This window comes from Triturus cristatus, chromosome 7 (assembly GCF_964204655.1).
Source record: "Triturus cristatus chromosome 7, aTriCri1.1, whole genome shotgun sequence".
NCBI lineage: Eukaryota > Metazoa > Chordata > Amphibia > Caudata > Salamandridae > Triturus > Triturus cristatus.
The window spans coordinates 669,192,244-669,215,187 of record NC_140590.1 but is presented as its reverse complement, the minus strand read 5'-3'; the positions used below and the strand labels follow the sequence as shown (position 1 = coordinate 669,215,187).

At 47.0% G+C, this 22,944-nt stretch overlaps 1 protein-coding gene across 1 annotated transcript in view; it reads right to left on the bottom strand.

Moving 5' to 3' along the window:
* LOC146810323 (dual specificity mitogen-activated protein kinase kinase 6) overlaps positions 1–22,944 on the bottom strand; it is a 419,950-nt gene that overhangs the window by 198,656 nt on the left and 198,350 nt on the right. The window contains exon 3 of the mRNA XM_085617318.1: positions 2,616–2,664. Within this exon, the coding sequence (XP_085473444.1) occupies positions 2,616–2,664 (49 nt within the window). The remainder of the gene's footprint in view (positions 1–2,615; positions 2,665–22,944) is intronic.

Below are 22,944 nucleotides of genomic sequence, written 5' to 3'. Positions count from 1 at the left end.
ACTGCAGAAGCCTGTAAACTCAGATCCAGTGTATGACGGAGGGCGAAAAAGGTACGCAGATTGTGGCCAGTGGATCGTCCCGGCACGAAGCCGGACTGATCCACGTGGATATTATGATGACAACTAGGTAAAAGTCACAAGGCAATGAGTTTCGCCAATACCTTATTGTCTGTATTTATCATAGTGATAAGTCTGTAAGACTCCCATCATTTAGGGTCTTTGTCAGGTTTGAGGATGGGCACAATCAGGAACTCCCGAAAGGAGGGAGGGTGGACCCCTGTTTGCACCGGTTCCTTACACATGTCAAGAAGCTGGGGGGAGGGTTGGGCAGCAAAGGTGTAAATTGTTTTTACAAGGCAGGCGTAAGGCCATCGAGGCCAGGGGTCCCATCTCCAGGCAGACTTCAACAATCGCCTCTACTGTGAGGGCTCATTCAAGAAAAGGCGGCAACCCTCCTCTAGCCAGAGGAGCTGCACTGAGTCCAAGTGAGAGATCAAATCTGGAGGGGGGGGGGGGGTAACGTTGGGAAGAAGAATACAAGTTGACATAGAAATCAACCATCGTTCGTTGAACTGCCTCATTTCCCACTTGTATATTTTGATGGTCATCTAACAGGTCAACCACATAGAAGCATGTAAGACAGCAGTAGATGGGTGCAGCACCAGAAGCAAGGGGCGTGATCAGTCAGCATCCGAGGAAGGTGTCTGACATTAATAGTCCAAGAAACTACATCTCTGGTAGCAAGCCAGTAATCTATTCTGGCCCAAAGTGTGCGTGGAGGTGATGCATGTCCCTACAGTGCCTTGTAAGTGATGAGTGCACCAGATGTCCGTTAGTCTATTGTCAGCTATGACTTGTGTAATTTAGCAGCAGATTGTGGATCCGGTCGACGTGTGACGCTGGATATATCTGCAGTGGCATCCAATACCACATTAAAGTCGCTGTCTCATAGTATCGCCCCGGGCCCATGGTGTGCACTCTTCTCCAAACCTCTGTGAAAAATGCAGGATCGTCAGAGATGGTAAGGACACCAGTATCAGTGGGTAGCCTGGTAAGATCCCAGCCAACATAACACACCATCCTTGCGGGTAGCAAAGCATGGATCGTGCACGCCATTGTGATCCTCTGCGGAGGATCAAAACCACCCCCCAGCATGACTCAAGTAGCAGGCCACGTGTATCTCGCCCACCCAATGCGCCCTCAAGTGTGATTGTGTCGTGTCTGTCAGGTGTAACTCCTGTAACAAGCATATGTCAATGCTGTGGCGCTGCAAGTGGAAGAAGACTAGTCTTGCCTTACATCTGTCGCTCAAACCCCTAAAAGTTAAACATTTAACTGAAGCCATCAGAAGGCATACATAGTGCAATGAACACTGCCATTCCGTCAGGTGCTAACAATGTAGAGTGGTGTGTAGCGCTAGGCTGAAACCAGGAAATAGTGGCAGTCATCTTAGAACTCTGGACCAAGCATGAAGTCCTAAGAAAAATGCAACAAAACAAGACATAATGGGACAGGGTACAGATACCCTGCCTCCCTAGGCCTGGCAGTGGGGACCCCCTGGTCCTGCCTGGGACAAAAAACATATTTCTTTTAATTTTGCATCTAATTCGTGAAGGAGCCGTGAATCCGCTGCAAAAATCCACCCCCTTTAAAAAAAAATTTAAAAAAAAAGACGCAAGCCTGTGCATTTAAAAATAAACCCCCTAGAGTGGAGAAGGGACAGAGGGTCGCAGCTTTTTTATAAGGGGGAGGGGACACGTGCCACCCCTTCCACCAAGCCTCCATTAGGCCCCAGGGACCCCATTCCCCATGGCTGTTATTTCATAGAATGCTTGAATTAATCTCAAGCAGTGGTAATTACTCTGGGCCGCATTCCAGGCCATCATAATTTTGCACACCATGCCACTTCAGTTTTGACCCAGCTATATGCAAATCAGACTTGACCCACCTCTAAAACGAATAGTTAATCCGCACTGCAAGGCCAAGTCCTCCATGACCTGGAACACAAGCAAACCAAGACCAGTTTTGTGCTTAATAGAGCTCATCAGTCGGGTATAGCTTAGTTGGAATCCATATTGAATGCATGGGATCCATATGGAATGTTATGCTTGAATTAGTCTCGGACACTGGTAATTACACGGGGCAAAGAGTTTACAAATGTTAACAGATTCAAAGTATTTACTTACATAAAATATGTAATGCGCACCGTAACATATTGCTAAAACCATTAGCAGAGTCGATAGGTCCCAAGAGTGAGACCAATCTAGTTTGCCAATGCTTGTTGCATGTAAGTGCCCACTGTACAAAATTAGAAGGGAGTGGTGGGTGGAATAAAAATGTGCACTATTATAACCAAAGACCAGTGAAGGGGGTTGTCTGAAAACCCTTATAAGTAATTATATTATAAAAACCCTTTTATTAAAATCAAAAGGTCTTGGATAATGCCAGCTCCAAACATGAATTGAGACAAACCTGTGACCACCTAAACAATACCTGCCTAAGATCTTTCAGCTACTACTTTGCTTCTGACCCTCTCACAAACAAAAACAGATTAGACATGCTGAAAGGTTAAAACCGTAATTATGCAAAAACATAAGCAACTACTATAATTTTACCTTTTCCCCAATTGAAATGCAAGCTTTGGAGTCCAAATCTCTGGGCGGCCTGTGGCAGAGAAAAGAAAAAACACAAAGCTTCATTAAGACTTATGACAGGATCAAGGGCACAGGCGTATGGATCACAGAACTGACAGGGTATTGTAGTCTTCACTAAAGAGATAAATGTACAATGTTTATGTAATGGAAAACAGGTCATTTATTGCTTGAAGATCAAAAGATACAGGGATGTAATAGATAACTCATACACAGCTTATTCAAAAGCTTATTGATGCAGGCAAGTCTTGGGAAGGCCCATGTTCCATGTGGATGATCAACATTGTTAGACCTAGAACCAAGCCTGTCCAAACAATAAGGTACTTCCCAAGAGCTTAGATCTGAGCACCCCATCTCTACTAAAAAACTGACTGAAATTCCAGTCCAGCTTTTTCGTTGTACTATATATGAGGATACTAGCCTGGGCATCTGCTGCTGAGATGTGCATACAAGTTACAAGACAGGTTTGTATGTTGCCAAGTCAAATCAGTCTTTCATGCGTTCAAAGTCAATAAAATGGATAAGACCAGGTTGAGGAAATAACTGCATTATGTATTAGCATTGCATAGAAGCTTGAAGTCTTTGACAGCACACACATTATTACTAGAACCATATAATCTTTTACAAAGAGAAGAGAAGATCAGAAATAGAATTAAACAAGCATTGGCATAGCCAATAGGTCTCGCCTTTGGGACCTTATAAGTGTTTAGCCATGCAACAGTTGCATAACTAAACACTTATAAGGTCCCAAAAGCGAGAGCTATTGGCTATGCCAATGCTTGTTTTAACTGCTGCTATTGAAGGCTCACGGAGAACATCAAAGCGGCCGCGAAAGTGATCGCGATCAAACATGAAAGCGGACGCACAGCCGCGAAAGAGAAAGTAATCACGGTAAAGCGCAACGCGCGCGCCCGCGCACATGCACTGTAGCTCTAGGTTGGCCTGGTAGCACTTTTTGGAGCCCTCACAAAATGTCTCGCCAGACCAGCGCATGCGCTGGGTCAGGCGAGACCTAAAAAGCTATCGCCAACGGGGTAATTTACGGTTTGGCAGAGCAGGAAAAACTCAGTAAACCAGCGGGTGTCTCTCTCCATCAACCCTTTAGTTTCCCCACCTCACTAAAACATCAGAGACCACCTTGGTTTCACAGCAATGCCCATTGTCCACAGCGCTTTACCCTTCAGCATCCACAGCAGGGAGCCTAAGGGGATGTGTTTGAACTGAAATGGAACATTACATTTCATTGTAGGTTTTGTCCCTTGAATTACCAGGTTTTGAGGGCCAGGTCGAAGTAATTTTCATCACCCTTGGCTGACTGAGAAAGGTGTTGTACATTTATTTTATTTTTTACTTATATAAGTTTTATATAGAGCTAGCTAGACCCGACGGTATCAGAGCGCTTTACAGAATCGAGAGCAAGGCAATAATCAAGTCACTGAGTACATGATGCGCGGCAATCTTAGGTTCAAGTACAAACAATAATATATACACATGAGAAAAAATATATCTGGCAATCAGGATTGAATACAAAACAGAAAACACCATATGTATACTGACAGAAGTTTAGCCCTAAGGGCAGTTACTGGTTGTAGACAAAACACATATTTTGAAGTCCAGAGAGAGAAAGACCTTCTAGGCAAAAGAGGCCGACATAGAAAGCAGCCTACTGTTCAACAGGTTAAGAACTAAAAGCGATAAACACTAATAGAGCCGAGTTCAGGAATTGCTTATATGTTCCAGTATTTGTTGAGGAGATGTTGTTTCAGGTCTCTTTTGAAGCTAGTGAAGGAGGGGTTGCATCGTATGTCCCTCGGGAGAGAGTTCCATATGCTGGGAGCGTTTCTCGAGAAAGAGCAAGCCTGGATTGATTTCTTTTTTTAGTTTGGGAGTACCGAAAAAGAGTGTGTTGGAGCTTCTCAGTGATCTGGTCACATGACCTCTACCTGTGACTCCCCCCCCCCCCACCCTGTGTTCATCTCAGGACAGATTTCTTCTCTCAGTACAAGGGGCAGGTACTATTCCCAACCTTAATTGTCTACTCACCATACCCGGAGATTGAGCGAGGGCACCTAAGCTCCTTTTATCTGCTTCTGAATGTGATTGACAAGATTCTTTCAGTTTTGTCTTCCATTCTCCAAGGATGTCTTCTCTAGAAGGTGGAATATATTTTTTACCTGGTGTGCGGAATATGATGTGCCTACCATACGGACTCACTTGTCTGAGGCCCATTGTTTCACAGGAAAATGTCAATTGGTACTTGCAGCCTTTCAGAATGTATCTGTCTTCCAGACCAATCATCTGACATCCTGTTAACAATTTTGCAGGGACTCATGTATGTGTCTTTGCCTACTTCATTTGTTACGCCTCAATTGGATATTACCATTGTATTGACTTTTTCGATGCTTGATCCTTTTGAGCTCCTCCAAAGCTATCAGTTGGCATTGTTAACTTTCAAAACTGTTTTCTTGGTGGCCGCTACTTTGGTGAGGCATGTCAGTGAGATGGAGACATTGAGCATCCCCCCAACCAACACAAGCTTCTTTCCAGACTAAATTGCTGACCTCCTTTTGTCTTGGCTAATCCTCCTTTCTTTCTATCCACCACCGCACCTCACTAAGAAAGAAAAAGGATTACATTGGCTGGACCCTAGGAGAGCAGTTAGTTTTCACATGGACCACACCAAGAAGAACTGGTCAGATTACTAGCTCTTTGAGGAGTATACAGGCAGCAAGAAGGTCACGAAGTCTTAAAGAGAACCTTAACCCAACAGATAATCCTGTGTATATACAATACGCCCTTTGCCAAGGGATAGCTGTAGGGAATTCAGGCCCATTCCACCAGGGCAATATCTTTTACTTCAGCACTAGCCAGGCGTGGCCCCATGGCTGACATCTGTAGAGTGATGATGTGGTATTCCCTTCACATTCTCGCCAAACCTTATTTTTGGGATATAGAGGTGAGAAGGACGGCCACTTTCCACACTTAGTGCTCCAGGATTACCTTCAAATACACCATCTGGGGATGCAGCTTTGGAATCTATTTGATAGTTGAGACATCTGCAGAAAGAATTTCTCATCCAAAGAAAAAGTTACTTGTCTTCAGTAACATTCATTCTGGTAGATATTCTAGCTAGTTGCAGATTCCTCGCTGATCCCACTTACCTCCCTACTTGCCTCCTCATTCTGAAGGATTGTCACAAGCTACATTTATAAAGGTTTCAATCATGATTGATTCACTTCATTACCAGTCAATGTTGGTTACTCCTCTCTGCCTCCAAGGGCACAGTAAAAAAGAATGGGGAAGTGATGTTGGTGAAGTGTGTGGCGTGTGTGGCGTGTGCTTTATGGCTTCAATGATGTTACAGATTAAACGTTTCTGATTTAGAATTGGAACCAGCGCACCCAATTGGCAGAGGAGAGCTATGGAAACTTTTCCAGATCAATCTGGTGCCAGAGGGTAGGCAACAGATGAAATGTTTGCAGGTACAAAGAGCATCCACAAGAAAGATAGTTATGGAAAGATACTTATTTTTTCTCATGGTTAGCTTTGGTCTAAGAGTAGGCCTATAAAACAGCAACAAGTCACTGAAAAACACAGTTAGCTTGCAATTATAGTTACAAGTATAAACAGGAATAAAATACTAAGATTCACCAGCTAAGGTTAGGACCGTAATAAACAAACTTGCACAGGAAACATGCAAAATGTGCACATGAAAAGTAATGCCTGACAAGACCTGCCCCAAGCACGACAAGTGCAGACAACTACCACTGTGCATGGCTGTGCTTTAGGGGAGTTGGCTGTACCCAATCTGCTAAAGGTTGTCAACCCCCACTGTGCACAGCCATCAGCCATGCAAAGCACGACTGCCTGCAGGGTCTAGCATTAGGCCACGTCCTGCTTCCGAACCACCATAGACAGCCAACCCCCTTTGGCCATGCTCTTTTTGTTTTACAATTTGTTTTAGGATTTGCAGATGCTAATGTAGGTTTGTAAACCCACAGAGAGATTCATGGCCATGGAGCACAAAACCGTGGCAAGCTTCATAGTCCAGTGCTAGGGTCTTTAGTAGGATTGTAGACATGCTTCTGTGTCCAAGAGACCAATGAAAGGGTACGATGGTGGTAGAACCCTGCCTGCAATCAAAAGCTATTACTGGGCCTCTCAACTGGTAGTCGCCTATCAGTGGGTGCACCGGCCAGGGTAGAATCCCGCTTACTGGATGGATAGATAATATGTTCCCCGGCAATTATCCCAGGGCAATTTATGGAGGGGGGGAAATATGCACTAAAATACACTCCAACTTCCACCACAATTGATATATGGCACACGGCGACACACGCTTTGGGGTGGAAAGCTAGAATCACATAAGTCACCCCATTGCTGGACGCATACCATTTTTGGGAGTGTTATCGAAACACCCAGAATTCGACAAGTGGGAATTGATAGGTCTCTCGATGGTGGGCGACTTGAGGGCGGGGAGCAGGCTGGTCCCTTTCAGTGATCTCCAATGGGATTATCAATTACATAGTGGAGAAACTTTTAGACACCTCCAAGCCCGTAATGCACTACAAAGGGCGATACCCAAAGGCACTGAACTGCCTGTCTCCTCGCCCTAGAGGATAGACTTCTAGGCGACTACCTCCAGGAAAAGGGTATTTTATTGACATACCGGAAAATACTAAACAATACACCGGATATGCTGGGGAGAATTCGCGCAAGGTGGATGGAGGATGTAGGGGACTTAGCGACAAAGATTGGCAGGAGGGGTTGGCTTCCCCCCGGGAGGTGACGATCCGATCCTGTTTTAAATTCATCCAACTCAAACTCTTGCACGGAGCTTACTACACAAGTTTGGTGCTTCTTAAAATGGGTGCCATGAGCTCCGCTGCCTACCCTAGGGGATGTGGTCAAACCGGCACCTACCTGCATCAACGGTGGGAATGCCCGATTCTTCAGACATATTGGGGGAAAGTCACATCAGCACTGTGTTTAACGTGCCATAAAACTTTTAAAGTCTCAGCCCGCTTGTGCCTTCCTAATATCTGGTATGCAACCGACTTATCAAGAACTGAGAGAGTGTGGGTCTACCTGGGTTGTATGGTTGCGAAACGTAACATAGCCAGAACACGGAAGGGGGTAGCTAAACCCAGGTTTAGGGCCTGGGAGTCTGATATGGATAGGTGCATGGAGGCGGAGAGGGTAATATACGAAAGCAGAGGATGCCCACAAAAATGGACTAGAATCTGGGGAGCATGGAATATAACTAGGGGGATGATATGCACACCCTTCAACGATGCCTCCCCACTGTCGGCAGACCATGTGAGAGTATAATGTTCGAACCACAAAGTATTAATTAAGGCATGTGACTGAGTTACTGATCCTATGTAACATTATGACGAATACTGGACTAATGCACTGGAAATGTTGGAAATTATGGAGATTGCACTGCACTTTGCTGTCCTTTGTTTTTGTCGCCTTTGTTTTTGTTTATTCAATAAAAATATCTTTAAAAAAAAAAGAGAGTCCAAAGAAAGGTCCATCCCACGACCTTGAACCTTGCCATGGGTTCGGTGCCCCTGGTGATGAAGCCTGCCACGAGTTTCTGTCCTGTGGCCAGGGATCGCAGACTTCTGAGGCCAAGCTGGGTGCAACAAACCCAGTCTAGGGGTCAGCAAATCTGCAGCAGAAGTGTTCCTTTTTTTAAATATTATTTATTTTTAAGCAAGGTGCCTTTTTGAGACGCCCCCATACCTGAGCCAGTGAGTCACAAGATGCACCCCAGGCACCGTTATGGCTCCCTTCATTTTCAAGGGGCAGAGACTTGATTGTTTCGATTTGTGAATCCAAGTGTTGGTCACGGATTCAACATGGATGATGTGAGAAAAAGCACCCATTATTCAGATTTTAATTTTATATTTAATGCCTCCATAGGTCTGCTCCACGAATAAACAAAAAAAAAATTATTTTGAATTGAGCACCTTCATTCCCACCAACTTTTTATTTCAACGCCTATTTTTCAAAAACTACTATACTAATTTGCACTAAACTAAACAAAGACACTTCATTGAATAAAGTTCTACTTTCAACCTAAATCAGGTGTAATTCGATGTAGCCGTTTATTTCTTTATCGGAGAGCAAAGGATCTTACCAAAACTGAAATAGCAAAAGTCACTTTTTGGTGCCCCCTGGCAGCCCTGCAACCAATCGGCCTACAAATACTGCACATTTGGTGCATCAAAACTTCAAAATTAGAAATAACAGGCTCTAAAAAGTCATCAGTCCCTTTTCAAGGAGCGTAAAGCAGAAATGGTCGTAATTACACACTAAGTAAATACTAAACAACTCAAATTCTTTATTTAAAAGGTGTGTTCGATTTGTACTCCAAAGATTGGGCAAATGTGAAAACTTAATGGAATCAATCCGTAGGAATCAAGGTGGTACAGTAGGTAGGAAAAGGCGGTTCTTTCTCCCCTCTCTTCATAGTAACGCATAGAATGTGTGGGGAAACAGCCTTTACCACGAAGGCTTTTCTACGCGTTACGTTTACAACGGTACACTTACCTCGTAAACGTCTTCACTATGCGTATTGCTTCCATGACCGTCTTTACCACGCAAGCAACGTCTTCACGGAACGTCTTCTTCCTCATCCGAAAAAATGCGTCAGTCCTTTTTTAGTGTTGGCGAAGTCGTGAGAAAAAAGCAAAAAATAGAAAAAAGGGGGCTTATGGGGGGTCTCCCCCCCACCAAAAAAAAAAGCGTGGGAAAGGAAAAATAGAGGTAAAGGCTATGCGTTGAAAAATCATTCCGTTGTAACGCATGCGTGGTAAAGGCATGCGTTGCAACAGAATGCGTAGTAACGACATATATTCGAATGTGTGACGAAATCTTAACTTCGTGGATACAAATATTTTTCATATTTAGAAACCGCACTGAATACAACAGGTTTGGGGCCCTCTGATCCAAACATTTCATACTTTTACAAATTCTTGCCACAGTCTTCATTAGGAATGTACCAATAGAGGACAATATTTGCTCTTACAAAACCAGTTAGGCTTAGCGAATGAACAAAATATAAGAAGACATTTTCTAATTCGTATTTGCTCTTAATTTGCTTAAATATCCTTTCTTATATTATACTACTTAACTATCTTTGGTATGGAAAATGGGCTCCTTTAACTGTATGCAAAACCCTTAAGTTCTCCTTGAAAAATAAGTGATTATTAAATTTTATTCACAGAACATTGAATAATGTCAAGATGTAGATGGTTGTTCTTAATTTTAGCATTGATACATTTGTTAGAGGGACAAGAATAGGCATAAAGATTGGTGACTGCAGTTAGACCAAATTATAGTTTAGAAAGGTAGATTGTTCTTTTGTCGTGGCCAATTTTCATTAATTGGGATAGGTTGGAATCTGTTATTTAGAAGGCTTTGAATTTTTGCAGAATGCAAATACGTTTGTGGTGCGCAAATGTCCCATGGCAGTGTGTTTTATTTGTCTACAGTAACTGAGGAGAACAGATTTCTAGGTCTTTCAAGTAAAGTGCTATGGGACCAGGAGCGAGACAGAGGAGGGATTTTTTGTTTTAAAAGCGAGTCGATGTCTTATAGGAACACGGTTAGCAACATGTACTATAAAGGTCAGGCCCCGTGTTCATAGGTGATATGAACAGTGAGAGCCTATTGTAGTGATAAAGTGCAGTTGTAGGCATGAGTTGCAGTGACCTCCTGATGACAGCCCACGGACGGGTCTGCTATAGGCTGCGGACAGTGCGAGAGGTATGGTTGCAGGTATGTGGCGAATGCATAGCCATGAAGAGTAGGGTGGGCTTGTCAGGGTGGTCTCGTCAGTGGTGGATTTTTTAAAGATTTTTAAGCAAACAAAGCTGTCATCCTAGTCTTCTTGTGCAGAAAAAGAATCTATTTGCTGCAAGATAAGCTGATTGCACCACACAGAGGCAGCTCTCAAATGAATGTGTGAGATAAGGTGAGTGAGTGTGAGGAGAGGATTGATGAAAAAAGTCTGGTCAAAACTACTAGAAGCTGAATAGTGCACAGCATGGAAATGCAGAAAAAATGAATGCTGAAAAAATACAGAGTTCACCACTTGGATGCACAACTACAATACGAGCATCCCATGACATACCATGCCCCAATGTAACCAAGGACTACAACCAGATATAATCAAATGACCAGTAGATAATACAAGAAGAAGAAACATTCTTTGTACTTTCTACCCATTAACGGATCAATTATTTGATAACCTAGTGTTAGACGGGGCGGAGCCAGCCACGCCGGAAGATGGGCGCACTCTGAGCGAGCTCCTTTGGCCGTCCCAATAATCCTTCAATTATCCTGCGTCTACAGCTTGCATTTCCAGTAACTCTCCATGGCACCACTTCTATTGTCCTGATATGACGGACGGTCTGCACCGCTGCAAAGAAACTGGTGAGGTGAGGCCTAGGGTGCGCGCTCAGGAGCACGGACGGCTTCTCCGCGACACAGCGCGGCCATACGGCGGAAATAGGCGAGGGACTGAGAGTACACAACCCCCCCCCATGCACACTGCAAATAGCATCCTGTGTGGGTCGGACCTGGTTGCCCTCCCCTGCTCCCGTGTTGCACATTGCTGTGAGAAGTTGGCCTGGTATATGCTGTCCACTAGTTATAGTGGGCACCTTGCACCAGTCCAAACAACCCCTTAGAGGTGATACGATAAAGACAACCTTATTTGAAAGCTATCCTAGTGGCAGCTATGGAGAGCAGCCTTCAACCTAAGTCTTGAAGGAAAGTAAAGCAGCTTGTTTTACCAGTCTATAATTTCTTTAATGACCAAATGAAAGGAGATCCACACCAGGTATACATATAAAATATATGTATTTATCACTAAACACACCCTACTAGTCTCTTTATGAGGCTAGAGGTCAAAGCACATATGTTACACTTAATATATCACAGTAAATTAGCACAATATACGAAAGGCCCTAGGGGTGAACCAAACCATATATTAAGAAAGTGGTAAAAGAACCCCGACTTGACTAGACACAAGGCCTAGAGCCTGTAGAATCGCTGGGACCCCAAGGAACCACCCAAGGTAGTGAAACAGGGGACCCACGGGGGACATGTGCAGTGTGAGGACACAGCCGCGAGCTCCGTTAGCTTCTATGGGGAAAGTCGAGGTTGGAATTTTAGGGCCCGATTCACAGAACTAACTTAAGACAAAATCCTAAACTTACTACCATTTTGGTATTCACAGAAGGCACTTACTCATTTTGGTATTCACAGAAGGCACTTACTCATTTCGGTATTCACAGAAGTTAGGAGTCCTAACTTTAGGACTCCTAAATGCCTTCTGTGAATCCCGAAAGCCTTAATATTAAGATTTTTCTCAGTTTAGTAGTAGTAAAGTTAGGAGTCCTAACTTTAGGACTCCTAAACTGAGAAAAATCCTAATTTTAAGACTTTCGGTATTCACAGAAGGCATTTAGGAGTCCTAAAGTCGGACTCCTAACTTCTGTGAATACCGAAATGAGTAAGTGCCTTCTGTGAATACCGAAGTGAGTAAGTGCCTTCTGTGAATACGAAAATGGTAGTAAGTTTAGGATTTTGACTTAAGTTAGTTCTGTGAATCGGGCCCTTAAAGTTTAAGGACACTTAGGCGTGGACTAGGGACAAACCCTTTTGGACTTAGATGGTTCTAGGGCCAACACCCACAGGAGCACCGGAGTACTCGTGTTACCTCACTCAGAGATGCCGGGTGCATAGGTGTCAAATGGTGTCGGGTCGCGTCGTCGTTTTCAATGGCAGGATACTGAAAAGTGCTGCTGCCGGGAAGAGAAGTGTCCGAAGAGATCCAAGCCTGGATCGAAGATGTGAAGAACCTGAAAGCAGAGGACTGAGTCTGGGTCACTTGCCAGTGACCAGGGGCACAATAGACGAATGCCCACTGATTTTGGGTGCTTCAGGTGCGAAGAGGGGAAGCTTGACTCTTCAGTCACGAGGACCAGGAGGCGTCGAGGACGACCAGGAGCTGGATTCGTGCTGTCCCATGAAGGATGTTGAGTGCTGCAGGGATCGGTGCCCGGATTGACACAACAAGCCTTGGCAACAGCAACCCAAGCAGGAAGAGGAAAGAGGCTTCGGTGCGGACCAGCAAGATCCTGGGGACTCCCCAAGCGATGGAGAGTCAGGGCACGTCTGGAGCAACCAGGGAAGCCCAATTAAAGTTTAAGTTTCCTTCACAGGGACCCACCAGTCGACGGACCAGGGATTGCGAAGGTACCTCGAGCAGAAACACCAAGGGCCGGCTCACGGAACACTCGTGGAGTGTAGGCAAGCAATCTTTGGTGGAAAAGGTGCTCGGGGTCTGGGCTACAAGTATCCCAATGCACAGTCTCGAGGGACGTCGAGAAGCTAATGCACTTGCAAATGTGCGCGGTGTCCAAGGGTTCCGGTTCCACGGTACCCACGAGGTCTACGGGTCTCAGCTTTGCTGGGGACTCGGGTCAGCCTCTGGGAAGTCTGGAAACCCACCTCCTGTGTTGCAAATACTTCGGAGTCCGGCGGGAGCTTCGGAGATGCAAACCGGTCAGATGCGTCTTTGGTGCCTGTCTTGCAGGGGAGTAACTCCTTTACTCCAAGGGAGATTCTTCAGTCATCTAGTCGTGTAGATCGTCGAAGTTCTGGGATTTCTGTATCAGAGTTTCATCCAGGTGTAATCTAAAGTTCTGTAGCCAGGGGTTCCTTTCTTATACCCAAGGAATGGGTTGGACATACTCTGGGACCCACCTATGGGAAGGTCAGGAAAGAGGGGTGGCTATACCCATTTCTTTTGTCCAGTTTTGCCCCAGAGCAGGGGCTGGTAGCCCCTGCAACCGGTTTGAGCTGGACTATGCACAGGGACACCAAATATGCCCCCATTACAGACTTCAAAGCAATCTTGGAGTGCACACACCCAGCCCTAATCCACTAAAGCCTGTCTGGGAGGTGTTAACACCTCCTTGTGACAGGAAATCTATTGTCCAGGCCTCCCCTGCCGGAGTTTCGGTCAGCAGCAGGAGGCCAGACTTGTGTCTGGGGCTGGCAGCATCCATTTTGTGATGCCAGGGCTCTGTTAGCTGGTACCAGGTATACCGGTGCTTTCATGTCTCTCCCTCTAGAAGGGTGGGATCATACTCCCACACCAGTTACTGGTGTGAGAGTATGATTCCAAGGTATTTGACACCAAACACAACACGTTTCCGTGCAGCCATCCCAAAGTTAGCATTTACCGCGAGGTAATAATGCACTTAAGAGTATATGGTCAGGCTGCATCACAACCACGGAGAATAGATTCCGAAGGCTGCAGAGGGGCTCTGCTCATGCATAGGCACCCTCTCACATAAAACCAAGCACCCTGCCTTCAGGATTGATAAGGCCTGTCATATGGGTGACTGATAGGTTTATAGTATAGTGAACCTATATCTCAGTAAGGGGTGCATGCACCACCTTACCCAGGCTGCAGTAGCAGACCTGTGGTGTCATTTTGGAGGGCTTCCCAGGGGTGGCATAAAACATGCTACAGCCCCTGGTAGGCCTCTGGGGTACCTATGCCGTGGGTACATAGTATACCATATACTAGGGACTTATAAGGACACCCCAGAATCGAATCTGTTGTGTACCTAAAGTACATGGAATCAATTTAGAGAGGAAGCAGCTAGGCTGGGGTTCTGAATAGCAGGGCCCCAGCCAGACTAAAGTCGAAAAACAGTGAAACATCAGCAAAAAGTGGGGGTAACCATAAGAAGCAGATCCTACTCTCCTACAATTGCGGTGAGCGAGTCATACTCATGGTTGAGGGGGAGTGCTGCGGGCACACGCACGCAGGGGAATGGACTGCCTCCCTGTGACCCAACGCGGCCCCACAGAAGTAGGTGGTGAGTGAACCGGCCTGCAAAAGTCACCTGTGTACGGTGACGGGCTGCCCTGAGTAGACCTGGCTCGATTGTGACCGCTACTCCCTTTTCACACGTTTCGCTAGCCGGGTCCCGCTTGTTGCCGAGATCGGGTGCCTGCTGGGTGCTGCGGCCTGAGTGTGCGCAGAGAACCGGCCCTTCTCTGAAAAAGATACGAACTGCGAGGGGGAGCGCGGGATGCCGTAGGAGAGACAGGGACAACGCGACAGAGCGGTGTTCGCGGTGACTGGTGCCGCTGCCACAGACGAAGTGCTACAATCCCCATATTTGCGGAAAGGAGCCAACTTCCCGCTGGGTGAAACAACAAGTACACCATTAAACCCATGCTGGGCGGGGGCGGCAAACAAAGGGACTGCACGGAATGGACATATCCATAAGATCTTGAGCCCTCTCAGACGCAGGAGAGGGGTCGCTGGTTGAACCGCATCTCAGTTAGACCATTAACTGTGAAGGAAGTGCGAATACAAAACAGTACAACACACACCTGTTAAGTTCTCCCACATCCATATTGAGAGCGTATAACATCCCCCCTGGATGCTGTGAGTGGGGCCAATATACTCCTGAACAACTGGAGTTAGTACATGAAACAACATAATTAACTTCCACACGGTTAGAGATGTGGGAGCAGGCGAAAAACAAATCTGGATACTAGCAGAGAGCAATGTTCTCTCTAATAATTTTTCTTTGTGTGCGGCAACGAAAGGTCTTTGTGCACTTCAGCCTAGGCTATGTGCACCAAAGATTTTAAATATAACAATGCAAGTGAGTGCAGCACATGAGATACTAAAATCAGTGGTGTTTCTCCCTCCAAAGATTTATTTGGAAATCAAAGAAAAATGGCGCATTGTTGTTCAGTTTAGTTGCATGTAATAGCCACATGTGCAGCGGCAGCTGGCACAGGTAAGTGCGGTGAGGCGAGGCGGGGCGTGGCAGGGGGGGAGTCGAAATACGACAGAATAGGTATTATTTATTTATTTAGTTATACCTATTCTGACGACTTAACCACCTCCCACGCTGCCCTGCCACATTAACCTCTGCCGGCCGCCGCTGCACATGTGAAACATAAATAATTTCCCATCCAACATGATGCTAAAGATACTGCAGCAATGGATCACTTTTCAATCTCTCGGTTATGGAAAAATGTGAGTTCAAACAACATACCTGAGTATTCCGATATCTGACCTAAGATAACTCCTCATTCAGTTCTGTCTTTAGATTACATGCACAGAATACAATCCTCAGAGCAAGACGTTACCCAACTTCTGGTGGGTTGTGGACAACAACTTACATGTCACATCTAATCAACATTAGCTGTTAACATGTCAATTGGTAATTGGCTGGCAACTATTATAGTAGTTTTTCTATCCCCCCAATAATTGTCTGTCTTACCTGGGACTTTGGCCTATATACATTTAAAACATTTATAGGGATCAAAACAATGTCAGTACATCCCATTTTCTACAAAGGCTCCAACCAAAGTACTAGATATTGTAATTTACCCACTGTATCAGATGTGCTGTAATATATTTTAGCTTATGGGAGGCATGTTTTCCGGCAGACATGGCATCACCGATGACGGTAAAACACGGGGCTTTTGTACCTCAAAGTACAATTGCTTTTGGCACTGCAAAAGCACAAAACAATCCCCAATGCAAACTAAATACAAGCTTGACTACTTAATGTTTGTGTCTCCATTACCCAACTTTCAAAATTTTTACGCACTTGCTAAATGGTAAATGTCAGTCTTAAACATAATATAAATAGTTGATATTCACATATTTGTCTCCAAACGAGAGAGAGAAGAGATGAATGTCATAGGATATTAGAATTTTGCATAGCCCGTATGCAGTCTTTAAGCTGCTTCCAAGCACTGTGTGAGAATAGAAATAGGAAATAAGTGACAGGAGAGAGAAAGAAGATGAGGAAAGAAAACAGGGAACTTTTAGGGCATTCTAGAAGTTTGTGTAGTACATGTGCTATCGTAAGGCTGCTCCCAAGCGAACAAGGGAGATGAGGTGGAAGAGGAGAACAATACAGCATGATGGGTGCTCGTTTAATTGTTGTGCTGCCCAAGACTACTTCAAAGTGCAAAATGGGGAAAGAACCAGAGAGTAATGGATCATGAGCGAGCGGTAGGTCAGGAAACATGGACTTATATTGCTTCATATAAAGGATTACACTTCACCTTCCACTCTATCTTATCAGTTACCTATGTAGCTTTTTGAAGCAGCCTACGGGCGGTATAAGAGTTGTTCAAGTACCCAATCAGCCAGAATGTTTACCTCTTTCCTCTACCTCTGATTCTGTTCCCGTTCAGCATTTAAAAAAAGGCTTATGGTAGCATATTTTCTTTATGCAAACAACTTCCGATAAAGTTCCCTTATTCCTCCACTCATCTTTTCTGTACACTCATTGAAACATCTGTTCGCATGCATACCTTTTAGGCATTATTTTGATGTACATAATGAATATGCTACTTACCAGTATGCATCTGTTCTTGGCATGTAGGGCTGCTGACATTCATATCTGTGCATAGATCGCCGCCTAGTGTTGGGTCCGGATGTTTGCACGTTGTTGTCCTGGAAGAGTCTTCGAGGTATCCTGGGATAGGTGACTCCTCCCCTGGACTACAGTGCGCATGGGCATCCTCTCCATCCTCAGATTGTTTTTCGCCATTGTGGCAGTGATGGAGTAGATACAGAAAGTGATGACCATGCTTACAGTAATTCTGAGAGCTGCAGCTGCTACAGGCGCCGGGGAGGAGGGAGGGCGATATGAATGTCAGCAGCCCTACATGCCAAGAACAGATGCATACTGGTAAGTAGCATATTCAGTTCGAGGCATGTGGGCTGCTGAATTCATATCTGTGCATAGAATGTATAGCAGTGCCCTCTATTAGCGGCGGCTACCAGTGCCAGCTGCAGCGGTCTGAAAAAGGGTTTTGAGAACAGCCTGTCCTACAGCTGCCTGCTGTTTTGATTGCACATCTACACAATAGTGTTTGGTAAATGTGTGTGTGGTGGACCAGGTGGCTGCTCTACATATATCATGCAGGGGAATATTTCCTAGAAAAGCCATGGAGGCCCCTAACTTACGTGTTGAGTGGGCTCGTGGGGGAATAGTTAATGTGCGTTTTGCCTTTTGATAACAAATTTGAATACACTTAACTATCCATCTGGCTATTCCTGCTTTGGAGATGGCGTTACCCTTGTGGTGTGGGGCAAAGGCAACGAACAGTTGTTTTGTCTTCCTAAAGAGTTTAGTCCTGTCGATGTAGTACATGAGGGCCCTCCTTACGTCTAGTGTATGGAGTGCTCTTTCCGCGACAGTTTGTGGGTTTTGGAAGAAAACGGGCAGTTCAATAGTTTGATTCATGTGGAACTGCGAGATTACCTTGGGCATGAATTTGGGGTTGGTACGTAGTACGACCCTGTTGACGTGAACCTGTATAAATGGCTCTTGAACTGTTAGTGCCTGGAGTTCACTAACTCTTCTTAAAGAAGTGATTGCTACCAGGAAAGCCACTTTCCAGGTGAGGAATTGAATCTCGCATGAGTGGAGAGGTTCAAAGGGTGGACCCATCAGGCGTGTGAGGACCAGGTTGAGGTTCCACATTGGAGCCGGTGGGTGGCTTGGTGGAATGACTCGTTTGAGTCCTTCCAAGAATGCTTTGATGGCAGGCACTCTGAATAGTGAGAGGTGCTGCCTGGTTTGCAGATAGGCTGATATTGCGGTCAAATGGACACGTATAGAGGTGTACGCCAGATTGCATCGGTATAGGTGTAAGAGGTAACAAATGATGTTTTGGATGGATGCGTCCAGCGGGTTAATGTCATTATAACTGCAATAAATGACGAACCTTTTCCATTTGGCTGCATAGCAAGCTCTTGTAGTGGGTCTCCTGGCCTCCTTGATGATGTCCATACAGTCAGGTGGCAGGTTGAGGTAGCCAAACTCTAGGACTTCAGGAGCCAGATTGCCAGGTTCAGCTGTTGCGGATCTGGGTGCTGAATCTCTCCATGGTTCTGCGTCAAATGCGCGGGTTTGATCCGCAGCCTTTGATGCGGCACCACGGAAAGTTCGAGGAAGGTGGTGTACCATGGCTGGCGTGCCCACGTAGGAGCAACTAGGACGAGTGTCAGGGAGTGTTGTCTGAGTTTGCGAGCCACTAGCGGTATCAACGGCGCTGGGGGAAAAGCGTACGCAAATCTGCCGGACCAGTTCATCCATATCGCATTGCCCTGCGACTGCGGATGTGGGAACCTGGCGGCAAAGCTTTGGCATTTGGCGTTTTCGCTTGTGGCGAAGAGGTCTATCTCTGGATGACCCCACTGCTGGAAGTACGGTTGGAGTACTGAAGGGTGTAGCTCCCACTCGTGCATCTGGTGGCTGTGTCTGCTGAGCAGATCCGCCATCTGGTTGTCCTTGCCCGGGAGGTGCTCTGCCATGAGGAACATGTTCCTCTGAATGGCCCACTTCCACATGCTCTGAGCCAGATGAGACAACTGTGGAGAGTGTGTTCCTCCCTGCTTCTGTATGTAATACATGGCAGTCATGTTGTCCGTCCGGATCAACACGACTTTGTTGCACAGATGTACTTTGAATGCCTTCATGGCCAGGAAGATTGCCATCAGTTCCAGAAGGTTGATGTGCATCTTCTTCTGTTGTGTTGTCCATAGTCCCTGCACTGTGTAGTGGAGTACATGAGCTCCCCATCCCTGGAGAGACGCGTCCGCTGTCAGTACTATTTGTGGAACAGGCTCTTGGAACGGTCGGCCCTTGCAAAGGTTTTGAGGATTCCACCAATGCAGAGAGTTGTATGCCCGACCGCTCACCAACACTAGGTCTTTCAACTGTCCTTGAGCCTGATTCCACTGACGTGCTAAGCACTCCTGAAGCGGGCGCATATGTAATCTCGCGTGTGGGACTATGAAAATGCAGGAGGCCATCATGCCTATCAACTGCATGAACACTCGTGCTGGAAGTGAGTGTTGGGGTTTGAACCTGGAGATCAGCATTTGCATGCTGTTGATCCTCACTAAATTTGGCTGAGCTGTGGCCGCCAGAGTGTCTATAGTCGCACCTAGGTACTGTTGTACGTGTGCGGGCTGGAGATGGGATTTGGGGTAATTTAGTGAGAATCCCAGACTGTGAAGGAGGTGAATGGTGCGGGACATGTGGTTGGCACATTGCTGGGCTGATTGTGCTTGGACGAGCCAGTCGTCCAGGTAGGGGTAGACGTGTACGTGCTGCCTCCGTAGATGTGCCGCCACAGTAGCTAGGCACTTCGTGAAAACCCTGGGTGCTGTTGTCACGCCGAAGGGAAGGACTTTGAATTGGTAGTGCTGCCCCTGAACAGTGAACCTAAGGTATTTTTTGTGTGAGGGGTGAATGGGTATGTGGAAATACGCATCCTTGAGGTCCAGCGTGGCTAGGAAGTCTCCCTGCTTGAGAAGCGGGAGGACTTGCTGGAGAGTGAGCATGTGAAAGTGCTCGGAAAGAATGTACCGGTTCAGGGGTCTTAGGTCTAGTATAGGTCTGAGTGACCCGTCCTTTTTCGGTATTAAAAAGTAGAGGGAGTACACTCCCGTACCCTGCTCGTGGACGGGTACGACCTCTATAGCGCCTTTTAGAAGCATACTTTGCACCTCCTGCTGTAAGAGCGTTAAGTGCTCTGAGGACATAGGACGGTTTCTTGGAGGAATTGTGGGTGGAGTGGAGGTTAGCTCTAGACAGTAACCGTATTTGACAATATCTTTGACCCACCTGTCTGTGGTGATGGAGTTCCACGTGGACAGGAACCTTTGTAGCCTTCCCCCGACAGGTGTTATGTGGTCGGGAGGAAGGGAGAGGGCGTCACTGCTTGTTCTTGGGGGAGGACCTGGTGTTGCCGTAGCCGCGTCCTCTTCCCTTCGTACTGGAGCCACGATATCCACCCCGGGTGTTTTTATCGTAGGTGGTTTGTGTATTGCCCTTGTTGTATGTCTGCTGTGACCCCTGTCCTCTACCTGCTCCTCTATTTCCGGGGCTCCGAAAGGAGCTGCTCCGAAAGGACTGAGTCTGGAGAGCCCCCATGGACTTTGCGGTGTCCGTGTCCTTTTTTATTTTCTCAAGGGTGGTGTCAACCTCCGGTCCGAATAAATAGTCGGGGTTGACAGGCTGGTTGAGTATATTATTTTGCACCTCAGGTTTGAATCCGGAGATTCGCAACCAGGCATGTCGTCGCAGCATGACGCTTGTGTTTATGGCCCTGGCAGCCGTGTCTGCGGCATCTAGTGCACACTTGATGGAAGCATTTGTGAGTAGAGGTCCCTCTCTGATAAGAATTTCTGCACCTTCTTTGTACTGGTCAGGGAGATGTTGGAGTAGTTGCTCCAATGTGTCATAGTGCGCTCTATCGTAGCGAGCGAGGAGCGCTTGAGTGTTGGCTATGCGCCATATGTTGGCAGCCTGGGCGGCAACTCGCTTGCCAGAGGTCTCTAACACCTTGGACTCTTTGTCCGGGGGAGGAGCGTCACCTGTCGTCTGCGAGTGTGCCCTCTTGCGAGCATTCGCTACGACAATGGAGTCTAGTGGTAATTGGCCTCTGATGTAAGTAGGGTCCCCAGGCGCCGATCTGTATTTCTTATCGATCCTGGGGTTTATCACTCGTGCCCTGGTGGGTTCTTTGAAGATGTCCTTGGCTGGTTTGAGGACCCCTTTCAACATGGGCAGAGTTTTTACATGTCTTTCTGAGGATGCGAAGGTGTCCATAAGAAAGTCGTCCTCGATGGTGTCAGAGTGAAGCTGCACTCCATGATTATTTGCGGCACGTTCGATAAGAGCGTTGAACGCTGCAGTGTCCTCTGTGGGAGATGTTTTCGCCCCATAGAGTTGTGGGTCCTGTGCATCTAGAGGTGCACCTGGATCTGCAGGGTCGCCCCAAGTTTGATCAGGGTCCTGTTGGTAATCAGGGTCTATGTCTCCGTGGTAGGGGACTTGGTCACCCATGTAGTCCTCCAACACATCCGTGTCGGAGTGTGTGGAAGAGAATGATTGTGGATCCCTGTAGGGCGAGTGGAAAGATTCGCCTAGGAGAGGTTCTGAGTCCACAGGCAGCTTCCTTTTTAGTGGGATCCGGAAAGGGTCCAAAGGTGGCTCCGAAGTTATCCTCCGTTCGTGGATAACCATCCTGCCGGTGTTGGCGTCGATGACATGTGACGGAGACGTCTCAGCAGGTGTAGTTGTGGTGTGGGTGACCCGTGTCCTGAGTTGGAATATTTTTGGGATCGTGGACGGAGGCAGGCCAAAAGTAATGTTGGCTGGCGCCGAAGAGGCTGCTGGAGCTTTTATTGGACCGGAGCCCGACGTGTCCTGGAGGACCGTTTTGGTTTTGCTGCTTTGTGCTGCAACAGGTCGCACTTGGAGCGCCTTTGAGGCTTTCGCGCCGACCAGGTCTGTAGAGGCGGTCGTGGACTTTTTCGGCGCCGGTGGGTCATCGAGTCGAGGGGCGGGAATGGACGTCGACGTCTTCGATGCATGAGGCTTTGGTGTTGCCGTGGAAGCGATGTGAAACGCAGCCGGCAGTGTGACCTTTGGTGTCGGAGTCGATGGCGTCGACGCCGGGAGCCGATCAGGTTTGTTGGCACCGAAGGCCTTTTTCCGTATGCCGACTCCGACGTCGGCCGCTTCAAGTTCGGCACCGAAGTCTCGCTTGGTGCCGACGCGTTTCGCTGGCGTCGAAGGTGTGGCAGGCCTCGATCCGACCAGCGCCACTTTTGGTTTCGGTTTCAATTGAACCAGTGCAGCTTTCGGTTTCGGTTTGGAAGAAGGGAAACCAGCCGGTTTAGGTAATAATGGCTGCCGCTGAATGTCCGAGGGCGGGGCCGAAGAACTGCGGGATAGGTCTCGGGTAAGGCCCGAAGGCGATCCCTCGACCGGAGCCATAGACTGTGGCACTGGGCTCTCTTCAGTCTGAACGGGTAGTCCTTGCTCGTCATTGGAGCTACTCTCTTCGGCCCCTAAGGCCTCATCGTAGTCTCCTACCTCGGTGTCGTCTTCATCTCTGCGAAAGAGTGATTCGTCGAAGTCGTTCGATCCGGAGTCATGTTTGGAAACGGGACTGGAGGGTAGGATCTCCAATTCTTCGACATCTTCGGTCTCGGCGTTGAAGATGTCTGCCGGGGCCGGTGCCGCGTGCTGCGCTTCGAGTCTTGCCGCTCGTCGATTCCGTAGAGTCTTCTTGGAACGGAACCGGGCACAGGCCATGCATGTCGATTCGTCGTGATCCGGCGAAAGGCATTTGTTGCACACCGGATGGACGTCGATGTGGGGATATTTCGCATTGCATACCGGACATC